Genomic DNA, 24,091 nt, shown 5'->3' on the forward strand with positions numbered 1-24,091 from the left:
TCATATTGGATCCCTGGTCCGTTATCCAGACAACTTTATTCAGCACAGCTGAATCAAAATGTAACACAGTCACGAGTTGTTTCACAATTTCTTGGCATCTTCTGGGGGGAACATTTTTGGAGCTAGAACTCTGGATTTTAGCTCGTACTCTGCGGTAATATAATGACAGGTAATTGCCATATAGCTGATCTTACAGTAATCATCGGTCCACATATCTGTGGTCATCCCAAAATTATTTACATCAGCAATAGCTTTCTTAATCTCCGCGACTACTTCAATCCTCTTTGTGGCTGCTGTTTCATGGCACCTCCCTGATATGGTTGTGCGGCCTGGGAGCACCATGTCAACGGGAATTCGGCAATGACTTGCCCCCACGTTAATGAACTCTTGCACTAAATCAACAAAACCTCTGCCTTCAACTGTGTGGAATGGCTTTATATCTTTACAACAGAACGATACACACATGTCAGTGATTTTTTTATTTGACTGGGGCAAATAGAAACTATGTCATGCTTTGCTGACCGGTAGGCCTACCTTCTGTTGGGCAGCAGTTGCATCGGTCAAAGTGTCGCTGGAGAGAAGAGGTGCCAGTTCTCTTGCTGTCATACTTTAAAATCGTGGGGCAAGCTCGACACTTCACGTAGCCAGTGGGTATCTTAGTTTCAGTGGTTACAACTAAATCAAATGATTTCCAAAGGGCGTCTTTTCCCACTACATTTGTAATTTTTACCAGCTCTCCTTTGGACATTTTTGTTTTAACTTACTACGCATCCATTGCGAATAATAAGCCTGCCAGCTAACAACTTGTAGTCTCAAACACACTTTCTTTTTTTTTGTGCAACAATGCCTGTTCATGGATAGCTATGCGTACATCACGTGACGTCAAGTGCAGTTGCTGCCGCAGCAAAAGCAGAAGAATATTTATGCATCAGCGCAGATTAGGATAATAATTATGTTTATAGGCCTACCCGAGCCCCACCCTACCATCCTTATCCATGCCTATCCTCGGGCCGGTCGGGCAGGGTTCGGGTAGCCCAGCTCTACTCCACACACGTATCACGTGCACCCCCACCCACTGTTTAAATAGTGTAGTGGTTAAAGACAGTCTGTCACATAGTAAACGACCGATCGAATCCAGCCTGTAATGTTTACTACATTTTATTTTGCTAAAACTGCAACATCTTATTACTATTAATACTTCAAATACTTTAAAACAATTCCAATACTTATGACATAAAATCATTCTAACACTCTTCATGTCACAACATTTCACTTCAAAGACCTAACCATATAATTATTGCTATCTATCTATGGTCCTTATGCCTCAGGTGATGACCAATGGAGATGGACGAATCCATGTGCAGAGCTCAATGGGACACTGTATCTTCACCATTGAGGGAACAGAGAAAGTGGATGAGGGCATGTACTCTGTGATTGTACGAAATTCTGCAGGGGAAGACAAAGCTGACATCAATGTCAAAGTTGTTGGTAAGATACAACCACTGTCCCCCCAATCATTTAAGTAGATTAAACACATTTGAATCCAATAGATGAAGAACCATTTATTGCAGTTTTAATTTTTAGAATGTGGAACAACAGTATTATGTGACATTTTGTATGATACTTATAAGATGTCCTTTTTCAAGTGTTTTCAAGAACAGATGCCCTTAAAGTAAATAACTTATATGCAATATGTAGTAAAGGTATTTGTATGGAGGTTCATTTAAAGTTGGTCCATCAACTTTAGCACTGATGACTTTCCTTAAGAGTTCAGTCATCAAATCTAGGTCTTATTTAAAATAAAGCCCTAAATGTGAACATACCATAGAATAACTACATAAATAGAATACAATGAAATACGTTCAATCAAAACAAGCACAACTTTTTTATATCAGATTGGGATCAATATGATGTGCCAATATGCATGTTCCTAAAGTAAATATTACAAAACATTCAGAAAACCATTCTCATTGCATTTAACATTATGATCCACAATTAAGTTTTAAATTGAGTGAAAACCATTGTCATGGTTGAGGGAAAGGACACGTGGCGCAGAGCAGGTAAAGGTAGTCATTCCTTTAATTATCTTTCACTCCTGAACAAAAATAACAAAAGGAGAGACTAACCGTGAACTGATGCCTTCAACACAAACAGTGACCGACAAATTAAGGGGAAAACTAGGGCCACTTAAAAAGGATTCCCAACCAGATGTAAGAGGCAGCAGTTGCCTCCGATTGGAGATAATTAAACATGTGGTGCCCTTGTTTGTGCTGGTTCAAATCATACACACATTTATTTATATAAAAAACACCTACTACACTTTAATTTCCTGAGGATCGGGGTGACATCTGCTGAAATTTTGTCAGATTCAACTTACTATACCAATTCAGCGGATCATATACTCACAAATAAATTTTTATTATGTAGCTTGGTTTAACAACAATTATTTACTGCAGCGATTCATAAAATTTTCATGCAGCAGCTGTCAAGTAGTTGAGCATTGTCAACAGATCTTGGTACTTGTCTTTTTTGATGGGCAGAGGACTCTCAAATGCTCTGGGGTAGTGTCTTGCAAAGTAGCGAGGTTGAGATGTACAGTAGCTCTTTGTTTTGGTTTGGAGATCAGCCACGATTTCCATCCCTCAACAGACTTTGGCTCTTGTATACAGATTCCAGTGATCCTCTGCTGAAATTAGAACAGAAACATTTCCTCGTATCAATAAATTACTTTCACAGTCAACCATTAGAATATTTTATTCTTAGAACAACATGATGCATGTTGAGGGGATGTTAGTATTCTCTGTGCAGTACCTGCGACTTTTAACCACATCAGAAAGGTGATATGTAGACCAGCTGTAGTCAGTAGTCCATCTCTTCAATCCCTTCGATATGCAGCATGCCACCTCAATGGACCATCAATGTGTAATCCCCTCATGACAAACACACATGTATGCAGGTTCTCCTTTTCCAAGTTCCTGGATGCAAAGGTTGAAATTTGACAGCTCTGCCGTTTGAAAATGTCCCTATAAATCCAAAAATGCAGAGGTGGTACATTCAGAGTCAGTACATTCTGGGTTCTTGGGAAAGATAGAATGTGATGCCCTCTTTCACTGTAGCATGTATCCGATGTGGCCTGTAAAGAGCCATCAGAAGACAACAAGATGTTATTGAATATGTATCCTCTCAATGGTCTAAGTACCTGCTATGGAGAGTAACTTTGTCGCTATAACCTGGGTACAAATCCCAGTCATGCCATTGCCGGTTGTGGCCGGGGGGTCCTGTAGGGTGGTGCATATTTGGCCAGTGTTGTTGCAGTGACACAAGGTTGTAATATGGAATTGGACACTTGAAATTGGGAGGAAAAAAATGTATTCTGTCATTGAAACAGCCTGACTGATCTTGCCACAAACCAAAGTTTGGTCCAAAGTCTTCGATGCTCAGGTTGTAGTCCGACTGCATAGTCCACCATACTTGTGTTTAAATGTAATAAACAATTCAATCTTTTTGATTTAGAATTTGAAGATTGTTTAGAGGACTAATTCCGAAATTCCATCGATTTCTATCAGCAAAAAGAAAGGTTTTTTGCCTGTCTGTTCATCCTGAGTGGTGCACATAAACGGTTATTCCACAAGAGCCTATTTTTAAATCTAAAATGACGGTTAATTAGCGGATGGAAAGCTTGTGAAACAGGTTCACTATTAAAAATGGTCGACCAATGAAGATTGTTCATGTATATCTCAATTCTTTCAATAATGTCACATGTGGTTTTTCATCTGTAGGATTCATTTAATACATAGCATTGTACCTTGCTCATCCTACATTTTAGACTAAATGTGTCACATTGACACTGTGTACAGTTAGATTTGATTTGCCTAAGTTACCAGTGAATGGGAATTAAATGTGAAAGTGTCAACAATTCATTTGATTCAGGTTAAAGGTTTTGTGGAAATTATTTGGAAACCTAATTCATATTCAAACGGTTTGTGCCTCAGTGTTTTTAATGCTTTTTATGGAATTGTTACCACCTAGATGTGCCAGATCCTCCCGCCGCCCCAAGGATCATCAGTGTTGGAGCAGATTCCTGCGTTGCCCAGTGGGACCCCCCTAAGTTTGATGGTGGCAACCCAATCATTGGTGAGGATATACAGTAATGTGCAGTTGACCAAGTTTTATGTTAAGGCATCACAAATCAGGTTCAGAGCTTTCTCTCCCATGGGTGCGAACCTTAGCCGCGGAGGCCTCCACCCTACCCTTTGCAGCTAAAATCTTAATTTTGCTATCTGATTTAACAGCTAAAGGACAGAGGCAGATAATATTAATATTTAATAGCCTCATCCAAATAAATTAACTGATGAACTGCTGAGTGTTTTTAGGCTACAACAATACCTACCTGCATTTATAAAACATCTCTGCTAGCTGCTGTTGGATATGGATCATGACTGTATCTCCCCCATCATTTGATGCTGTGATTTTGCTTGTGTCATTGTAACATCAGATTTATCCATCTTTTCCTTCTTCTGCCGCTCAACAACTTTACTAGACGTTTCTGTGTATTGCCCCCTTTAGCATCAATGACAGTGTGCAGTCTTTTGCAATAGTTGTCTTTGAGGCCCCGAATTCATGGAGGTGGTATAGCTGCCCATTCGTCTTGGCAAAATGCCTCAAGGTCAGGCGAAGTCTTCGTTTGTCTAGCATGAACCACACAGGAGACTGTGATGGCCACTCCAGAACCTTCACCCTTTTCTGCTGTAACCACTGCAGGGTCAACTTGGCCTTGTGCTTAGGGTCATCGTCGTGCTGGGAAGTCCAAGAGCTTCCCATGCACAGCTTTCATGCAGAAGAATGCAAATTGTCTGCCAGTATTTTCTGATAACATGCTGCATTCATCTTGCTATAATTTTTCCCCGATTTGCTTTTGTTGCCAGCGGTTTAGACATTAATGGCTGTGTGTTGAGTTATTTTGAGGGGACAGCAAATTCACACTGTTATACAAGCTGTACACTCATTACTTTACATTGTAGCAAAGTGTCATTTCTTCAGTGTTGTCACATGAAAATGTATAATCAAATATTTGCAAAAATGTGAGGGGTGTACTCACTTTTGTGAGATACTGTATGTACATGTGTTTGCACTAAGTGTGTGTGCATTTCAATGCCTGAACTTGGAAACAAATAAGGGCACAACTGCTAATGACATATGCAGTCAGTGTTTTATTTAAATACTGTACATCATAGTGTATACTGCATTTGTCAGTACCAGAGAGGTATTAAAAGATCAATAAGTAATGCATGTTACATGCACCAGCACAGCAGAATGAAGTACATGTTGCAGGAATCCTAAAACCTAGTGTCCTCATATGTGGACACAGGGTCTAAGGAGGTTAAGCCTCTCTAGAATATATATTTTGTTCATCAAGACCTGATGTGTAAATTCAGTGTTCCCCTAAATTACAGCGGTGTATAAATGGCTATACTATGGCTATACTAAATAATGAAGAATCATTTAATGCGTAAATAAACATAGAATTGAAATGTTTCAGTTCCTTCATGGGTTTGCTCACAGTCTGTAATCCCAAAGTTTGATTTTTTCAGGCTATGTGCTGGAGAGGAAAAAGAAGAAGAGCTACAGGTGGATGAGGCTAAACTTTGATCCCTACCCTGATATGACCTATGAGGCCAAGAGGATGATAGAGGGTGTGGAATATGAGATGCGTGTTTATGCAGTGAATGCTATTGGCATGTCACGTCACAGCGTTGCTTCACAACCCTTTATCCCAGTGGGTGAGTATTTTTACTGTACCATTGTTGTCTTTATATACATCTGTGAACTTGCTTATGTAAGCGATGAGGGAAGAAAATCTCTTCCTATGTAGCTATTATGATTAGATCATCAGAAATACAAACAGGGGTGAGCTTTGTAAACTTTTGGGTAATGATATGGTTACAAAAGCAAGAAAGCAAGAACGTTTATTTATATAGCACAATTCATACATCGAACCAATTCAATGTGCTTTAAAATATATATATATGAAAGTACAATAACATAAAAACTAATTCTCAAATGAAAACATCAAAGCAAATGAATACATCATAATAATAAAAAATACAATAAGAAAACATATAAAGATTAAAAATGGGATAAAAACATGGGAAGTTATGAGGCTAAACAGTGTGGTTAAGTTTGTGCTCAGTCATAGGCACGTGAGAAGATTTTTTTTTTTAACCTGGCTTTAAAAATGTATACGTTTGGGGCACGTCTAAGATCTTGTGGTAGTTTATTCCAGTTTTGTACAGCATAAGTGTTAAACGCAGCTTCTCCATGTTTAGTTTGGACTCTGGGCTCTACTAGCTGACCTGTGTTCATGGATCTAAGAGCCCTGCTCGGTTTATATTCTGCAAAGATATCAGAAATGTATTCGAGTCCTAAACCATTCAGAGATTCATAAACTAAAAGCACCACTTTGAAATCTATTCTGTAACCGACTGGAAGCCAATGCAAAGATTTAAGAACCGGAGTGATGTATTCTGTTCTCTTGGTCCTAGTAAACATTCCAGCAGCAGCATTCTGAATGAGCTGCAGTTGTTTTACAGTCTTTTTGGGGAGTCCAGTTAAGAGGCCATTACAGTGGTCAACCCTACTAGAGATGAAAGCATGGATGAGCTTCTCTTGGTCTTTTTGGGACCACCAAGAGACTGATAGTTAGCTGAACATATCTTGACTACTCAGTTTATCATTATTGGTTTCATGTTTAATCAGTGACACTTAGCTTACATCTTATTTTTTATATTTTATTTAAATATGGCAAAATGACACATTCTTCTGCAGTATTGCTATGATGAATTCAATGACAGAGACCCCTCCCCATCAGCCAATCACTGTGGGCATAGTAAGGTTGTTCATGGAACACAACATCATCCATAGCAACGAGGACAACCCTGTCCGTTCTGTTAGTTTAAGACTTCTCCCTGTTCCTTTGTAAAAGTTGATCTTAGCAGCTTTGTGAATAGGTTTTAAGAGGAAATTCTTAGCTAGGAACTGTTTAGGAGTCCTGCTAGTAGTAAGATACAATGTTTTGTGGATATGGCCTCTGATTCCTATCTGTCTGATTCTTGTATACAGTTTATGGACTTTGTCCATAGAAGATTGTTGCTAGCCACATGTAATTGAAAGCTTTTGCCTTGCAAAATCAATGCTAAGTCTCCCTTTTATTTAGCTCCATATCAGCTAGACGATTTACGTTTGGCAATGTGTTTTAGCAGGAAACTCATGCTTTTTTGAGGATCTTATTTTTCAATGAATGATACCTATAGCAACACCACACATTATACAGATAAGTCAAGCTTAACCTATACTGAGACAAGTGAGTAGCATTAAATTCATCATACATTTTGCACAAAAGTCTTGACACTGGCTGACATCTGTTTTGCAATTTCTCCTTAACCATCAAATACTGTGATATTCGTGAAATAACTTTTATTTTATGTAAATCATGTACTTATTTTACATATCCTGTTCTTTCTCACTTCCTTTCTTGTGTCCTTCTCATTCTTTAAGGCCCCACTAGTGAGCCTGTTGGCCTGTGCGTGGATGACATGTGTGATACCTCCATCTCGCTGAAGTGGAGAGCACCAGAGCATCTGGGCTCAGCTGAGCTGGAGGGCTATGGGGTCGAGTACCTCAAGGAGGGTTGTGAGTGTTGAAGTCCAGAGTTTTCTGGAATTAGTAATAAGGGAGAAAACTACATTCAAAGCTTTCATTCTAATTCCATTTAGACACTCATTCAAAACAGATTGTGAATCTTGATCAAATTATTATGCTGTACAATTATGTATTTCAATTCATTTGAATGGATGCCAAAATAACTGGCATGCTTTTGATTATCAACAACTAACATTTATAGAAATATCTGTTTAGTTTGAAAACATACAACAATGGATTATACATAATTGTTTTAGAAAGGTCTGATTAGTAACTATTACACTGTAGAATTATTGATGAATAGATTTTAAATGAATACAAACAGAAATGTAGATAGTGACAGTTGATCGTGATTACCAACAGCAAGTCGTGTTTTTTAAACAACGCAATGATAGACCCATTTGATATAACAATATATAACAAAATAATATTTGAGCGATTGCTGCATGCAAAGTGTACTGACTGAAAAATATTATTTTCATAAAATGATTTATTGCAAATGATCCAGTTCCTGCTTGGTCTAAAGCAAGAATTTAAATGCCAAAAACAAAATGGACATGCCATTGTAATAATCAACAGTAAAACAACATAATACAAAGACCTGTTTAAATTGGTAGTGACATTGTAGAAATAGGGTTTTTGAACATCCAGGAGATGTGGCACAGTTTCCTATCAGTGTACTTCCAGGAACAGTTGCAGTCTCAGAGTGTCTCACATCTCCATGACCAGGAGGAACAATCTCATCTAGTTCTTAATTGTTTGGTGCTGCGGTTCGGTTAAAGAACAAACAAATAATACATTGGATCAGGTTAATTTACATTAAAAGGAAAAGGAAATATACATTAATCTTCCTGTATTACAGTACCGTTCAAAAGCTTTGACTTAGAAATGTCCTTGTTTTCCATGAAAACATACATGAAAGGAGTTTAAATAGGAAATATAGCAAAATGAATAGGGAATATAGTAATTGAAAGGTTCGAAATAATTATTTTGAATAGAAAAAATTATTGTGTCCTTCAAAGCTTTTGTCAAGGAATCCTCCATTAGCAGCAATTGCTGCCTTGCTGACCTTTGCCATTTCAGTTGTGAACTTGTTCAGGTAATCTGAAGAGATATCACCCCATGCTTCCTGAAGCACCTCCCACAACTTGGATTGGACTTGGACTTCTTACATACCATACGGTCAAGCTGTTTCCACAAAAGCTCAATATGGTTGAGATCAGGTGACTGTGCTGGCCACTCCATTATAGACAAAATGCCAGCTGACTGATTCCCTAAATAGGTTGTGGATAGTTTGGAGCTGTGCTTTGGGTCATTGTCTTGTTGTAGGAGTAAATTGGCACCAATCAATCGCCATCCACAGGGTATGGCATGGCGTTGCAAAATGGAGTGATAGCCTTCCTTCTTCAAGATCCCTTTTACCCTGTACATAACACCACCAAAGTACCCCCAGACCATCACCTTTCCTCCACCATGACAGATGGCGTCAAGCACTCCTCCAGCATCTTTACATGTTTTTCTTTGTAGTCCGAACACCTCAAACATAGATTAGTCTGTCCATAACACTTTTTTTTCCAATATTCCTCGGTCCAGTGCCTGTGTTCTTTTGCCCATTTTAATCTTTTCTTTTTATTGGCCAGTCTGAGATATGGCTTTTCATTGCAACTCTGCCTAGAAGCCAGCATCCCGGAGTCGCCTCTTTACTGGTGATGTTGAGACTGGTGTTTTGCGGGTACTTTTTAATGAAGCTGCCAGTTAAGGCCCTATGAGGGGTCTGTTTCTCAAACTAGAAAGTTAGAGACAGTTTACGCTGTTCTGTGAAGGGAGTAGTACACAGCGTTGTACAAGATCTTCCGTTTACTGGCAATTTCTTGCATGGAATAGCTTTAATTTCTTAAGACACAATAATTCACTTTTGAGTTTCAGAAGACAAGTTCTTGGTTTCCTAATGATCACTTAGTTTTGAAAGTGATTGACTTGGATTAGCAAACACAACATGCCATTGGAACACAGGACTGATGATTTGCTGATAATGGGCCTCTGCATGCCTATGTAGATATTCAATTAACAATTAACTATTTCTAGCTACATTAGTCATCTCCAATATTAACAATATCTGGACTGTATTTCTGATCAATTTGATATACATTTAATGGCCCCAAAAATAGCAGTTCTTCCGAAAACAAGGACATTCCTAAGTGACCCCAAACTTATGAACGGTTGTCTACACTGAACTATAATTGGGCTGCCAAAACATGTTCTTGCTGATCTACTATTCTGAAGGATTTCTCCCAAGCACCAGTTTTGATTTGATTTATATATATATACACCGATCAGCCATAACATTATGACCTCCTACCTAATATTGTGTTGGTCTCCTTTTTGCCGCCAAAACAGCCCTGACCTGTCGAGGCATGGACTCCACTAGGCCTCTGAAGGTATCTGGCACCAAGACTTTAGCAGCAGATCCTTTAAGTCCTATAAGTTGTGAGGTGGGGCCTCCATGGATCGGACCTGTATGTCCAGCACATCCACAGATGCGCAATTGGATTGAGATCTAGGGAATTTGGAGACCAAGTCAGCACCTTGAACTCGTTGTTGTGTTCCTCAAACCATTCCTGAACCATTTTTCTTTGTGGCAGGGCGCATTATCCTCCTGAAAGAGGCCAGTGCTCCCATTCCACCACATCCCAAAGATGCTCTATTGGGTTGAGATCTGGTGACTGTGAACTCATTGTCATGTTCAAGAAACCAATTCGAAATGATTTGAGCTTTGTGACATGGTGCATTATCCTGCTGGAAGTAGCCATCAGAGGATGGGTACATGGTGGTCATAAAGGGATGGACATGGTCAGAAACAATGCTCAGGTAGGCCGTGGCATTTAAACGATGCCCAATTGGCACTAAGGAGCCTAAAGTGTGCCAAGAAAACATCCCCCACACCATTACACCACCACCAGCAGCCTGCACAGTGGTAACAAGGCATGATGGATCCATGTTCTTATTCTGTTTACGCCAAATTCGGTCTCTACCATCTGAATGTCTCAACAGAAATCGAGACTCATCAGACCAGGCAACATTCTTCCAGTCTTCAACTGTCCAATTTTGTTGAGGTCAGGTGTTGTAGCCTCTTTTTCCTATTTGTAGTGGAGATGAGTGGTACCCGGTGGGGTCTTCTGCTGTTGTAGCCCATCCGCCTCAAGGTTGTGCGTGTTGTGGCTTCACAAATGCTTTGTTGCATACCTCAGTTGTTACGAGTGGTTATTTCAGTCACCTAACCCTAACCCTAAGTTGCTCTTCTATCAGCTTGAATCAGTTGGCCCATTCTCCTCTAACCTCTAGCATCAACAAGGCATTTTTGCCCACAGGACTGCCGCATACTGGATGTTTTTCCCTTTTCACACCATTCTTTGTTGTGCGTGAAAATCCCAGTAACTGAGCAGATTGTGAAATACTGTTGGTGCCAGCCCGTCTGGCACCAACAACCATGCCACGCTCAAAATTGCTTAAATCACCTTTCTTTCCCATTCTGACATTCAGTTTGGAGTTCAGGAGATTGTCTTGATCAGGACCACACCCCTAAATGCATTGAAGCAACTGCCATGTGATTGGTTGATTCAATTATTGCATTAATGAGAAATTGAACAGGTGTTCCTAATAATCCTTTAGGTGAGTGTATATATTAAGAGACCACTGCACCTTCAAAACCTTCCTTTACAACTTTTTTGGAAAGGAAAGAAAAAGGTGCAGTGTTCTCTTAATTTTTTCCGGGGCTTTATCCGCTGATCCGCGAAAATATTATGACCACTCACAGGTGAAGAAAATGAGTTTGATCATATCCTGACAGGGGCACATGTCATGGTCTGGATAGATTAGATGCTCAGCAAACAATCGTTAGTCAGTATTTTGGATGGAGGAAAAAAGGGCTGGGTTGAAGACCTGAGCAGCTTTGACAAGGGCAAACGACATGGCTTGTGAGGTGCTCCTGTTCAGCAGTGAGTACCAACCGACACGTGCCACCTACCTAAATATTTTTGCAGTCTAGGTACCCATTCATGACAATGGTAGTTCCTGATGGCAGTGGCCTCTTTCAACAGGATTATGCACACTGCCACACTGCACACGTTGTTCGGAAATGGTTTGAGGAACATGATTGTTCCTCAAACCATTGAGGTGTTTTCCTGGCCTCCAAATTCTCCAGATCTAAACTGAGCATCTGTGAAATGTGCTGGACCAACTCGTCTGATCCACAGTGGCTCCACCTCACAACTTACAGGACTTGAAGTATCTGATGCAAATGTCATGGTACTAGATACCACAGCACACCTTCAGGGGCCTTGTAGAGTCCATGCCTTGGCAGGACGCTGCTGTTTTGGTGGCACACAGAGGACCAGTAGCACATTAGGCAGGTGTTCATAATGTTTTGGCTCATCAATGTACATTAAACATACCACAGGTGGGTGGGTTACATAGTAGTTAGTGTAATTTCATGGGGCAATAAAGGAGGCATTGCTAGAAGCATAATGCAATACACGACTACTTGCTCTATGACATTTTCAATGATAAGCAATTTAAAAACATTGGGTTTTATCCAGACAACAACTAGGGCCTCCAATAACTGGCTTGAGACAGGGAGAATAAATACTATGTACACCACTTTTCCAAAAAAGTTGGAACGCTATGTAAAAGGGAAAGAAAAACAGAATGCAATAACGTGCAAATCACTTAAACCGTATATTCAATAGAAAATAGTACAAAGACAACGTATCAAATGTTGAAACTGAGAAATGTTATTGTTTCTTGAAAATACATGCCCACTTTGAATTTGATGCCAGCTACACGGAAAGTTGTGTAATACAAAAAAAAATAAACCTGGTGGGACATCTCACAACTAATTAGTTTAATTGGCAACAGGTCAGCAACATGATGGGGTATAAAAAGGACATCCCAGAGAGGATGAGTATTTCAGAAGATGGGGAGAGGTTCACCACTCTGTGAAAGACTGCAGAGCCAAATATTGCAACAACTGAAGAATAATGTTTATCAACTTAAAATTGCAAAGAGTGTAAGGATCTCATCATCTATGGTACATATTATCATTAAAAGATTCAAAGAATCTGGAGAAATCTCTGTGCCCAAGGGACAAGGCCGAAAACCAATATTGTGATTTTCTGGCCTGCTCTGCATTAAAAACAGACACAATTCTGTAGTGGACTTCCCTGCATGTCCTCAGTAACACTAACGAAACACAGCCATCTACTCTAGTCCTGAGCCCATTTTAGGTAAAGTGGAAAACTGTCCTGTGATCTGACGAATCAAAATGTGAAACTATTTTGGGAACAATATATTTTGGATCAACAATATATTTTGGAGGTTTTGGATCAACATGTTTTTGACAATGTGACAATGTTTTTTTCAGGACATTTTCAGGACATTTTGCATGTATTACAACAGCATGGCTCCGTAGTCAGAGTCTGGGTGCTCAACTGGCCTGCCTGCAATCCAGACTAGTCACCCATTGAAAAAATTTGGCGAATTATAAAACAAATACAACAAACAGTGGAGCATCTGAAATCCTATATCAAGCAAGAATAGGAATAGATTTCACTTTCAAAACTACAGCAATTGGTCTCAAGAGGTGATGCAACACAGTGGTAAACATGCCCTGTCCCAACTTTTCTGAAACATGTTTTTGGCATCAAATTCCAAATTCCATTTTCCCAAAATTATAAAATTTCTCAGTTTCAACATTTGGTATGTTGTCTTTGTACTATAAATATAAATGATTTGCACATCATTGCATTCTCTTTTTATTTGCATTTTACGCAGCACTAAACTTCGGAAACAGGGTTGTAGTCCCCTCAGAGATAACAACGTTCACATTAATATTCTACCTCAATCCATGCAGACAGGCCTGTTTGTGATGACTAAATTACATACAGATGGATTGGGCACTGAGCCATCTGATGTTAAGTGTTCAACTGACTGTCTTCTGCCCAAAGCTGATGAATGGGTGCCAGCCTTCAAGGGCCTGACAAAGAAGACATCTGTGGTCATCCGGGACCTACCTACTGGAGAGAAGATGCAGTTCCGTGTTCGAGCTTACAACATGGCAGGACCCAGTTCACCCGCCTCCCTAACACAGGCTGTCACCATCTCCAAGATAATGCGTATGCATATCGATTGTACTTTCCCATAATTTGTACTCTCCTATACATGCAGTGAGCATACATTCAAGACATGCAACACATGTTCTTTACCTGGGGGGGGGGGTTCTGAACCACAAGCACTGCAAAAGTAAGTATTTGTTACTTAAGATATTCAAATTCCAAAGTTTGAAATTGAAAGTAAGTGGAGTCCCACTGTTGTTTCCATTTTCCGGTCTGTAAAGTTTACACATCATATATGTTTGGGAATGCAGATTAATTCAGACAGGAAACACCACGTTCTTTGTTTTACCATTATTAGAGAAACTATACACATACGATGTCTTGGCGTTAGGTTCTGTTCCTTTGGAGTAACTCATTGCCATCACATGATGGTGCTTCTAGTAACATTAAGACTATAATATTATAATAGCAATACTGATGGTGATGGTTGGTGGATGGTGGGTGGGTTTAGCAACCACATGCTGAGACAACCAGTAGAGTAACAGACAGAGTGCGATATTAGATCATATTAGATATATTAGATAAGGAATCGTGCGACTGTGGTAGGTGCGATTCCGATGTCAGCTGATGATTCGCTGAGACAATGCCCAGTTGGGTTCCCTGGCTGAACTAGCTTCTCCCATTTCCGACAGGAAATGCCACGTTCTTCTTTTAACCATTATTACAGAAACAATACACATTCGATGTTAAGGTGTTTGGTTCTGTTCCTTAACTCACTGCCATAACATGATGGTGCATATAATATTACTAATAACCTTAACACTGTAATATTATAATAGCAATATCGATGAGCAAGGTCCGCAGTAACAATCCCCCAAAACACCAGAGCAACTGCCAGATACTACTATGGGCATAGCAGAGTGTGCTATGACATTATGACTATTGATGCATGAGATGCAGCCTTGCCTTACTGCACACTAAAACCAAGTATTAAGTAATTGCATTAATACAACTTTTAAAATAAACTGACAGAATCCCCTGTTTCTGATTTCTTGTTAAAGACAAAATCAATGTGAATACAGTAGGTTTTTAAATCGTAGATGCTACGGTATTTACACATTATTAAAGAAAAAACTTTCACTGAAATTCCAGTAATTTGTTGACAGCCACAGGGGGTCTAACTGGTTAACCTACATTCCACCCATTATTGTATAGACATGCAAACTAGTAAACTGAGATTTTAGAATGACATGTGTTGCAGTTGATATTTTTTTGATGAGAGATGATGAAAAACAATTACAATGTCGTATAATAGTTGTATTCAGAAAATTCTCCATATACCATACCTGGCACATCCTTACTACATCCTCACAGGTGGCTATTCAATATGTAGCACATGATCAGTAAAGTATTCTAAAGAGACAAGTAACACATGCCTTGGAAAATGTAGTTAAAAGTAATGTAGTTAAAATAGTAAAAAATTATTGTAATACTCACATTCTCAGGGAAAAACCACACACAAACAGACAAAAACAGCTAGGCATTGACATATATTTACATATATACACATATTTACTTATATTTTCTCTTACAGAGAAACCCAAAATCTGGATCCCTAGGAATCTTCGCCAGACCCTCATCAAGAAAGTGGAGGAAACAATAAACCTCGTAATCCCCTTCCAGGTATGGGTTCGAATACATGCTTCTCACATTATACTGTAGGGTGGTTATAGACTGGTATCTTGTAGACTGGCATCTAGTACTCAATAAAATATTTTATGTTTGAGAAATTATTGTGTTGAAATGCCTGCAGTTTTTGTGGGATGAAAGAGGTGGAAAAGGTCTTTGCACTCTGCGGTCCAGAACTTGAATTCGTTTATCAGTGTATATGGGAGCATTATCACCATGGAATATTGGTACATCATGAGAGTATAGTGTTTGGGCCATGGGTGCACCAGGTCCTGTAAAATGGCCTCATGTTCCATGGCCGTTACATGACCATGCAAAGCAATAATCAGACCCAATGACCCAGGTCATTACAAATCCCCCACAATGTTTAACAGTTGGCAGCAGACAGTGTGGGCTCAAGGCATCATTTTGCTTCCTTGAGCCCACAGGCATCATAGGGTGAAAGATGACTCATCGGTCCATATTACTTTTCCATTGCTTAGGGACCAGGTTTTGTGCTCCTTACACCAAGTTATGCATATTTGTGCATTGGCCTTGGATACAAGTGGATTCCAACCCGCCCTGTCATAGATTCCAGCTTTGTGAACTTCCCAACATACAGTTTCTTTTTAGAATGGGTCACAGAGGTGCTGATTTAATTCTGTTCAAAGCATTGACTATTTGGCCACTTTGGAACTCTGTTAGTTGCCCCATGATATTTATGTGATCTCTGCATGTGCTTTTGGAATTGTGAATTAGTTCAAATTAAATTACCTTTATTGGGTATGCACAGCAAAATCTGCACTTTAACTGAATTTAATCAACATTCTAAGGCAGGTGCAATTAGTATCACCACAGCATGACTAATCGATATTATTGTTATGTCTGTAGAGCCTTATCTGAAAATTCAATCATGTGACTTGAGTCTGAATCACTAGGTTTTGATTTTGCTTTGAAGATGCCACATCAACATATTATTTTAATACATGAAATAATATACTTTTTAATATTTTCACTTCCAGCCCTAATTTGAATGTGTACAGCTCATTACCTGTACATTTTAAATTCAGCAAGCAACTTAACAGATGAGACTGTGAAATTTTTGCTTTGTATTGATGTTTATATAATAGCATATAAAAGCATATTGGGAAAAATCCATTCTAATTGTTTGAAATAAAAATGGAACACAAGCATTCAGAGCTGAAGAAATCAATGTTCTTCTTGACGAGGTAGAGAGGCACCGTCACCTATTCATCAAAGACAGTAGCCGTGCAGTAACATTGGCACAAATACTGCAATTAACAACAAATTAAAACTTGGATACTGAAAAATAGGTGTAACAGTACGCGTTCGTACCATTTGGTACAGGACATTCGGTTCAGTATGCGTTGTGATCCGAATGAATTTTGTCTAATTTTAAACTCCAAGTTCCCCCCCGGAGATTAATCTTAAAGATGGATCTTGGATCCGTAACTTAGCAACTGAAGTAGCCTGGCAGCTTTGTAAATAAATATGACAAATGCAAATGACAAGCCAAACCTTTATGTGCATTCTTTTGTTCAGGGAATTATGGATAATTAGCCATTGTTTTCAGGTTTATAACTTCATAATAAATTAAAATAAATGTTATGTTTTGCATGTGTTTTTTCTATGGTACCCCTTAGAACCATTGTTTTATAGACATTCATATACATGCAAAGGAGAAGTCAATAGTTTAGTATACTATACAATAGTATTATATTAGGATACTAACGCAGACAGAACGTAGTGAAGTTGTTGAGCATCGCAGACTGCTTACAAATTCCCGACCCAGAAACCTCAAAGAGGATGCAAAAAGAGTTGGTGGCCTGCAGGGCTGTTGACAGTAACAGTGACTTTAGCTAGGTAGACTTGAGGTGTGGTCCAAGGGCTCATGTCCTAAGCTTAAAAAAGACACCCATACAATTTGAGAGAGCATTCCTTGGATTCAAAAGGATACCTCAGCATATATTTCAGACCACATACACTAATGCAACATAAACAATTGGGATTAAGACAGGACGGGCTGACCCTTGCTGATCCAGAGACCGGGCAAACCAGGCAAGAAAGTAAATTCACCCACTTTATCAAGCACTAGACTTAAGGTACACAAGCCAACCACAACCACCCTGAGAGAAGTCAGAGTATAGCCCACAGAGTTCATTCCAATCAATTGAGGATGGCAAGGTGGAACAACAGTTCAAGGTTCAAGGTAACTTTATTATCCCCAAGGGGCAATTTAGATTGCAGCCAGCAGTAACAGCATACATATCAACAATGAACACAAACCACAAGAACTTTAAATTAAACTACATTTACATTTACAGGGCGATATTAACAATAGTGATCACAGTCGGGATAAATTAGTTAGCCAGTGACTCCCCCCCAAATGGCATTGGAAAGAGGATATCCCAGTGGATGTCTGATAAAAATTCAAGGATCTCATTGAGGACCGCTGTTTGCGGTCAATGGGGCCTGCGAATAGTTGTGCTTTCATGGCTAAAATCTCAACAGACAGAAACCCAGTCATTTGTTTGGGTGTGAATTGATAATTGTTATCATAAATATTAGCAAAACCTTCCCAGGATGCATGGGGGATATGGTCATTAGTGTTAACTCGAGGAATGGCTGGTATAATAACTCTGGTATAGTTTCAAGGGGGTTGCAATCCAACTCAAGTATAGGAAGTAACCCAAAATGTGGTGTTCTAATGTCCATGTCCAACTCAACTTTAAATTTAGGGCAAGCCTAGACCTGTGATCACCTGGACTAAAGATGGGGAACCGCTGAACCCAAAGCAGGTCAGCATCCGGAACAGTGACAATGACTCAATCCTCTTCATCCGCAACTCAGACAGGAAGGACTCTGGGAAGTATGAAGTCAAGCTTCAGATAGAGAATCTTGAGGACACAGCTAGCATCTCAATTCAAATAGTGGGTAAGGATGCCTCACACCATGAATAACATTTTTGATTATTCATTTTATGGTGTGATTATCAGTTCCCTCAGAATGGGTTTTATGCTGTATCTGAACTGTTGTACATCGAAACTGACAAGCTTGTCCCTTTGCCTTTGGATTTTCAAAACAAAGTCACAATACCTTGCTATTTAAACAAAATATTGTGTATCAGCATTCCTCTTTTATTGTATTTTAGTTGAAGTAAAGTATGTTGACTCCATTAATTTAACAGATTTCTTATATATAATTTAGATTTACCAGGGTCGCCAGAGAAACTGAAAATCATAGACATTTGGGGCTTCAATGTGGCTTTGGAGTGGAAGCCACCGAAGGACAATGGAAACTGTGAAATTGCCGGCTACATGGTTCAGAAGGCTGACAAGAAGAACATGGTGAGAGTTAATGTGGTTGGCACTGTCTAAAATGTAACTGTTATCATAATAAATTCAAGCAAAGGGTTCAAATATGATATAAACTGAACATTTAAAGCATTAAGGATGTAACATTTTCACACAAAATCGAAAAATGTACTTACAGTATAAACAAACGTTGTAATGTACATATTTGTAGAGCCCTTCAGAGAATTCGGAAAAAGCAATCCTACTTTATGGATGTGACGGAAATCATCAGTCATTTTTGAGAGAACAGAAACACTGACAAAAGCCAATGAATCCTACATTCATTCATTGTCATTTAGAGTATTCATTTGTAGAAAATAACAATTGGTCAAAATAACAAAAATAATATTGAGGTTTTCAGACCTCAAATAATGCAAAGAAAACAAATTCATATTAATTTTTCAACAACAAAATGTTTTAATTTAGGAAGAGTTCAGAAATCAATATTTGGTGGAATAACCCTGATTTTTTATTACAGCTTTCGTGCATCTTGGCATGCTCTCCACCAGTCTGTGACATTGCTGTTGTGCCACTCCTGGCACAGAAATTCAAGTAGCTTGGCTTTGTTTGATGGCTTATGACCATACATCATCTTCTTGATCAAATTCCAGAGGTTTTCAATGGGGTTCAGTTCTGGAGATTGGGCTGGCCATGACAGGGTCTTGATCTGGCGGTCCTCCATCCACACCTTGATTGACCTGGCTGTGTGGCTTGGAGCATTGTCCTGCTGGAAAAAACTATTCTCAGAGTTGGGCAACATTGTCAGAGCAGAAGGAAGCAGGTGTTCTTCCAGGAAAACCTTGTACTTGAATCATGCGTCTTTCAAAAACACAAATTTGCCCGATTACAGCCTTGCTGAAGCATCCCAAGATCATCACGATCCTCCACCAAATTTCACAGTGGGTGCGAGACACTGTGGCTTGTAGGCCTCTCCAGGTCTCCGTCTAACCATTATATGACCAGGTGTTGGGCAAAGCTGAAAATGTGACTATTCAGAGAAGATGACCTTACTCCATTCCTCTAAGGTCCAATACTTATGGTATTTTGCAAACTTCAGCCTGTGTCTTCTTTGCTTCTCATTGATGAAGGGCTTTTTTCTAGGTTTGCACGATTTCAGACCTGCCCCTAGGAGCCTGTTTCGAACCAACCTCGCCGTGCAACTGTTTGCCATACTTTTTGTAGGTCATTTGATGTCATCCTATGGTTGTTGAGTGACATTTGAATGAATTGACGGTCGTCGCGGTCAGTGGACAGTGGTTTTCGCCCTCTGCCAGTCTGTAGCTTTGTTGTCCCCAATGTCTGTTGCTTGACTTGTTCTTATGAATAAGGATAGTCATAGGGATGGTCATACTTTTTGTAAAATCAACTCACAAACAATATTTAACTCTAATTCATAATGAAGACATTTCATATAAAGGACACAAAATACCAGAGATTGGGACAAGTCACACATGGTCAAGTCCAAGCAAGTCTCAAGTCTAAACCATCAAGTCTCGAGTCAAGTCTCAAGTCACAGTTCAGATAAATCAAGCAAGTCAAGTCAAGGGTTCACCCTAAGCAAGTCAAGTCGAGTCCTTATAAGTTTCAAGTCAAGTCACAGTACTAAAAAGATGAACACACACACACACTGTCCTCTGTTTCTGACGTGCGCTCGGTGCGAAGCTCGATTTCAAAATCAAATATTTTTCTCCTCCGCGGTACAATTTTTTGGGGTGACGAAGCGGAGGGATCTTGAATCAGCCTGAAGGGGTTGTATTCGCTATAACAACCGCCTCGCTATACCTTATCCCGCTTATTACATGGCTACCTACCAAATAAATCTATAATTTGACACAAAATATTGATTTCAAAAGGAATTTATTGATTTAAAAACGATTGTATTACTTCCTCTAAAGAAAATAATCCGTTCCGTCTCTGGTTAGAATCCTGCTGCGTCAATTGCAACGCGCTGTTTTTCAAGGCAACGGTCTGTTATCAAGAAATAACACGCATTCTGCACTGGAATTTTGCCAATCCATGTAATAAGGGCTAATAATAACAACAACCTTATAAACTAATTATTGTGACTGAAAAACTGCCTAATATGTAATTACGTTGTAATTATTCTTGTCTGTATGAGTAAAAAAAAAAACCTCTTCGAAATGTTTAGGTGCTAATCAAATCGGCGCCTCCATGTTAGCCTTTCATACAATAAAGTTAATGCTTTTTAGTTTCCACACGCAGTCCACAAACACTTGAAAATGCCCACATTTAATACAGACATTATAGCCTACGTGTAATAATATACATGCCCGCTCATTTTAAGATGCCCATCAACATTAAAAGTCAGGCTATGCCACTGTTATAGTCAAATTTCCTTAGCCTACATCTATTTACCAGACGTATTCAGTAATGATAATGGTCACATTTCTAACAAGAAAAAAAAAAAAACATAATATGCAACCAAGGCCAAATTATAACAAACAAAAGATTAATTAATTACATTAGTAACTTAATCGTTATAGAGTGAAACTGAATATAAAGAGATTACTTTCTTACCTTTCCTTGTGGTTCTTAAAATAACGAATGAAATTTGATGTTGTTGCATATTTTGCATCAGGCAAATCTTTTTTTATTCACACGGTCCAGTTCAACGTCCTTGTATCCAAACGATACTATTTGTGGAGCTCGATAACGTTACTGTCTGCCATGTTTGGCGCGGTTTGAATTGTGCAGCGTTAAAGGCACATACGCTGATTAGTGGTGCTGATGTCACAACATGTAAAATAATTTTATTGCTGTTTGTTTATTATAAGTTCAAGTAATTGTCGAGTCTTCCACTTCAAGTCAAGTCAAGTCTCAAGTAACTTGTTCTCAAGTCAAAGTCAAGTCAAGTCATTTTCATACTTTAATCAAGCAAGTCACAAGTCCTGAAAATTGTGACTGGATTCGAGTCAAGTCATGTGACTCGAGTCCCCCATCTCTGCAAAATACACAGTGTGCAGTCATTTGTAATAGTTGTCTTTGAGGCCCCGAATTCATGCAGGTGGTATAGCTGCCCATTCGTCTTGGCAAAATGCCTCCAGGTCATGCAAAGTCTTCGGTTGTCTTGCATGAACCGCATGTTTGAGATCTCCCCAGAGTTGCTCGATGATATTAAGGTCAGGAGACTGTGATGGCCACTCCAGAATCTTCACCTTTTTCTGCTGTAACCACTGGAGGGTCATCTTGGCCTTGTGTTTAGGGTCATTGTCGTGCAGGAAAGTCCAAGAGTGTCCCATGCACAGCTTTCATGCAGAAGAATTCAAATTTTCTGCCAGTATTTTCTGAGAACATGCTGCATTCATCTTACCATCAGTTTTCACAAGATTCCCCATCCCTTTAGAGCTCACACACCCCCAAAACATCAGTGAGCCACCACCATGCTTCACAGTGGGGATGGTATTCTGTTCACTCTCTCCACACATAGCGCTTATGGTTGTGATCATAAAGCTCTATTTAGGTCTCGTCACTCCAAATTAGTGTGCCAGAAGCTGTAAGGCTTGTGTAAAGGTGTGGTCATATTGTAACCAGGCTTTTTTGTGGTAACTCAACCATGCAGCTCATTTTTGTTCAAGTATCGTTGTATTGTGCCCTTTGAAACAAACACCCTTTTTCCAGAGCAGCCTGTATTTCTGAGGTTACCTGTGCGTTTTTCCTTGTATTCCTCTTGCAATTTTGGCAGAAATGTTTCTTGGTCTACTGGACCTTGGCTTGATATCCCCAAATCTTCCACTTCTTAATAAGTGATTGAACAGTACTGACTGGCATATGCAAGGCTTTTGATATATTTTTAAATCCTTTATCCTTTATAAAGTTGCATTACCATGTTACCCAGGTCTTTTGATAGTTCTTCTCTGCTCCCCATGGCTCATTATCTAGCCTTCTCAGTGCATCAACGTGAGAGCTAACCAAGTCATTGACTATTTATACACAGACACTAATTGCATTTTACAGAGCCACAGGTGTGGGAAATTCACCTTTAATTGCCATTTTCACTTGTATGTGTCACCTTGTGTGAGGCCAAAACAAACAAGCCCAAACATTCAAGGGTATGTGAACTTTTGATCAGGGCCATTTGGGTGATTTCTGTTATCATTATGATTTCAAAAGGAGCCAAACAAATATATGATAATAAATGACTTCATATGATCACTATCCTAAAAATGAAATATTTTTTATTTGCATGATCAGTCATATTTTCAAAATCAAGTCATATTTTCAAAATCCACCTTTACATAATTTTTTGTCCATTAACATCACATTGATCAGAATTACAGTGTAGAAATTGTTAAGGTTGGAATGACTTGTTTCTGGAAACAGCTGATTTTTTATGGAATATCTATGTACAGTAGGCATACAGAGGCCCATAATCAGAAACCATCAGCCCTGTGTTCCAATGGCATGGTAGTGTATACCATTCAAATGTTTGGGGTAGTGTTGGGTAACATTACTTTTAAAAGTAACTTGTTACATTACAAGATTACTGCCATTAAAAAGTTAATTGTTATGTTACAGCATTACCTACTGAGAAAAGTAACTTGTTAGAGTTTTACCAAAAACCAAAATCCATTTGCGATTCCTTGCACATGTTGTTTATATTGTCCAAGAGTGCGTAGCCTACTGTACGACAAAGTTTGAATGTACTGACTCTACCCTCATTGCATAGCCTAGTCTATGGCCCATAATCTGTAACTATGCTGGTAAATAACAGGAATGACAGACTCAATACCCCTTTTAAATCTCATTATTTATGAACGATTATGTTTGATTACAAGTAAACATAAACTTAAGAGGGTACCGGGGCTCAATGCATATACCCTAACAAGTTCATACAACATGTAATTATTTTTTGCAATTCAGCTGCAATTAAAAAAGTTGCATTTTTTTCAAGTGCATGAAAGTAACTAGAAACCAAGGGCACCTGACAGGTGCAGCCTTCTGGCTGCTATTAATCTGACAGCAAACTGGGCAGAGGCATAGTAGGCACAGCTGCCTCTAAGAAAACAATAAAACACGGCTCGTATAGCCTACAGTACATCATACATACAATACAGCAGAGGTTTTTCATAACATATCAGATTCTTGGTTCCTCTTGGGGGTATGAGACTTCCAAGGCAAATCTATCCATAGGCACATAGGATGGTGTTGGAGTATTGACTCAAAGAAAGATTTTTAGTTCCTCTTGGGGGTAAGGGAAAGGTTATTGGATTGTTGGTTACT

General features: G+C 39.1%; 1 protein-coding gene across 3 annotated transcripts in view; it reads left to right on the forward strand.

Moving 5' to 3' along the window:
- mybpc3 (myosin binding protein C3) overlaps positions 1-24,091 on the forward strand; it is a 94,498-nt gene that overhangs the window by 58,313 nt on the left and 12,094 nt on the right. For all 3 annotated transcript variants that reach the window (XM_010890489.5, XM_020054923.3, XM_020054925.3), the window contains 8 exons: positions 1,329-1,488; positions 4,030-4,134; positions 5,592-5,780; positions 7,555-7,689; positions 13,701-13,868; positions 15,403-15,491; positions 18,236-18,431; positions 18,705-18,844. In XM_010890489.5, coding sequence (XP_010888791.1) covers positions 1,329-1,488; positions 4,030-4,134; positions 5,592-5,780; positions 7,555-7,689; positions 13,701-13,868; positions 15,403-15,491; positions 18,236-18,431; positions 18,705-18,844 — 1,182 coding nt within the window. The remainder of the gene's footprint in view (positions 1-1,328; positions 1,489-4,029; positions 4,135-5,591; positions 5,781-7,554; positions 7,690-13,700; positions 13,869-15,402; positions 15,492-18,235; positions 18,432-18,704; positions 18,845-24,091) is intronic.

This window comes from Esox lucius, chromosome 2, assembly GCF_011004845.1.
Source record: "Esox lucius isolate fEsoLuc1 chromosome 2, fEsoLuc1.pri, whole genome shotgun sequence".
NCBI classification, from domain to species: Eukaryota; Metazoa; Chordata; class Actinopteri; order Esociformes; family Esocidae; genus Esox; species Esox lucius.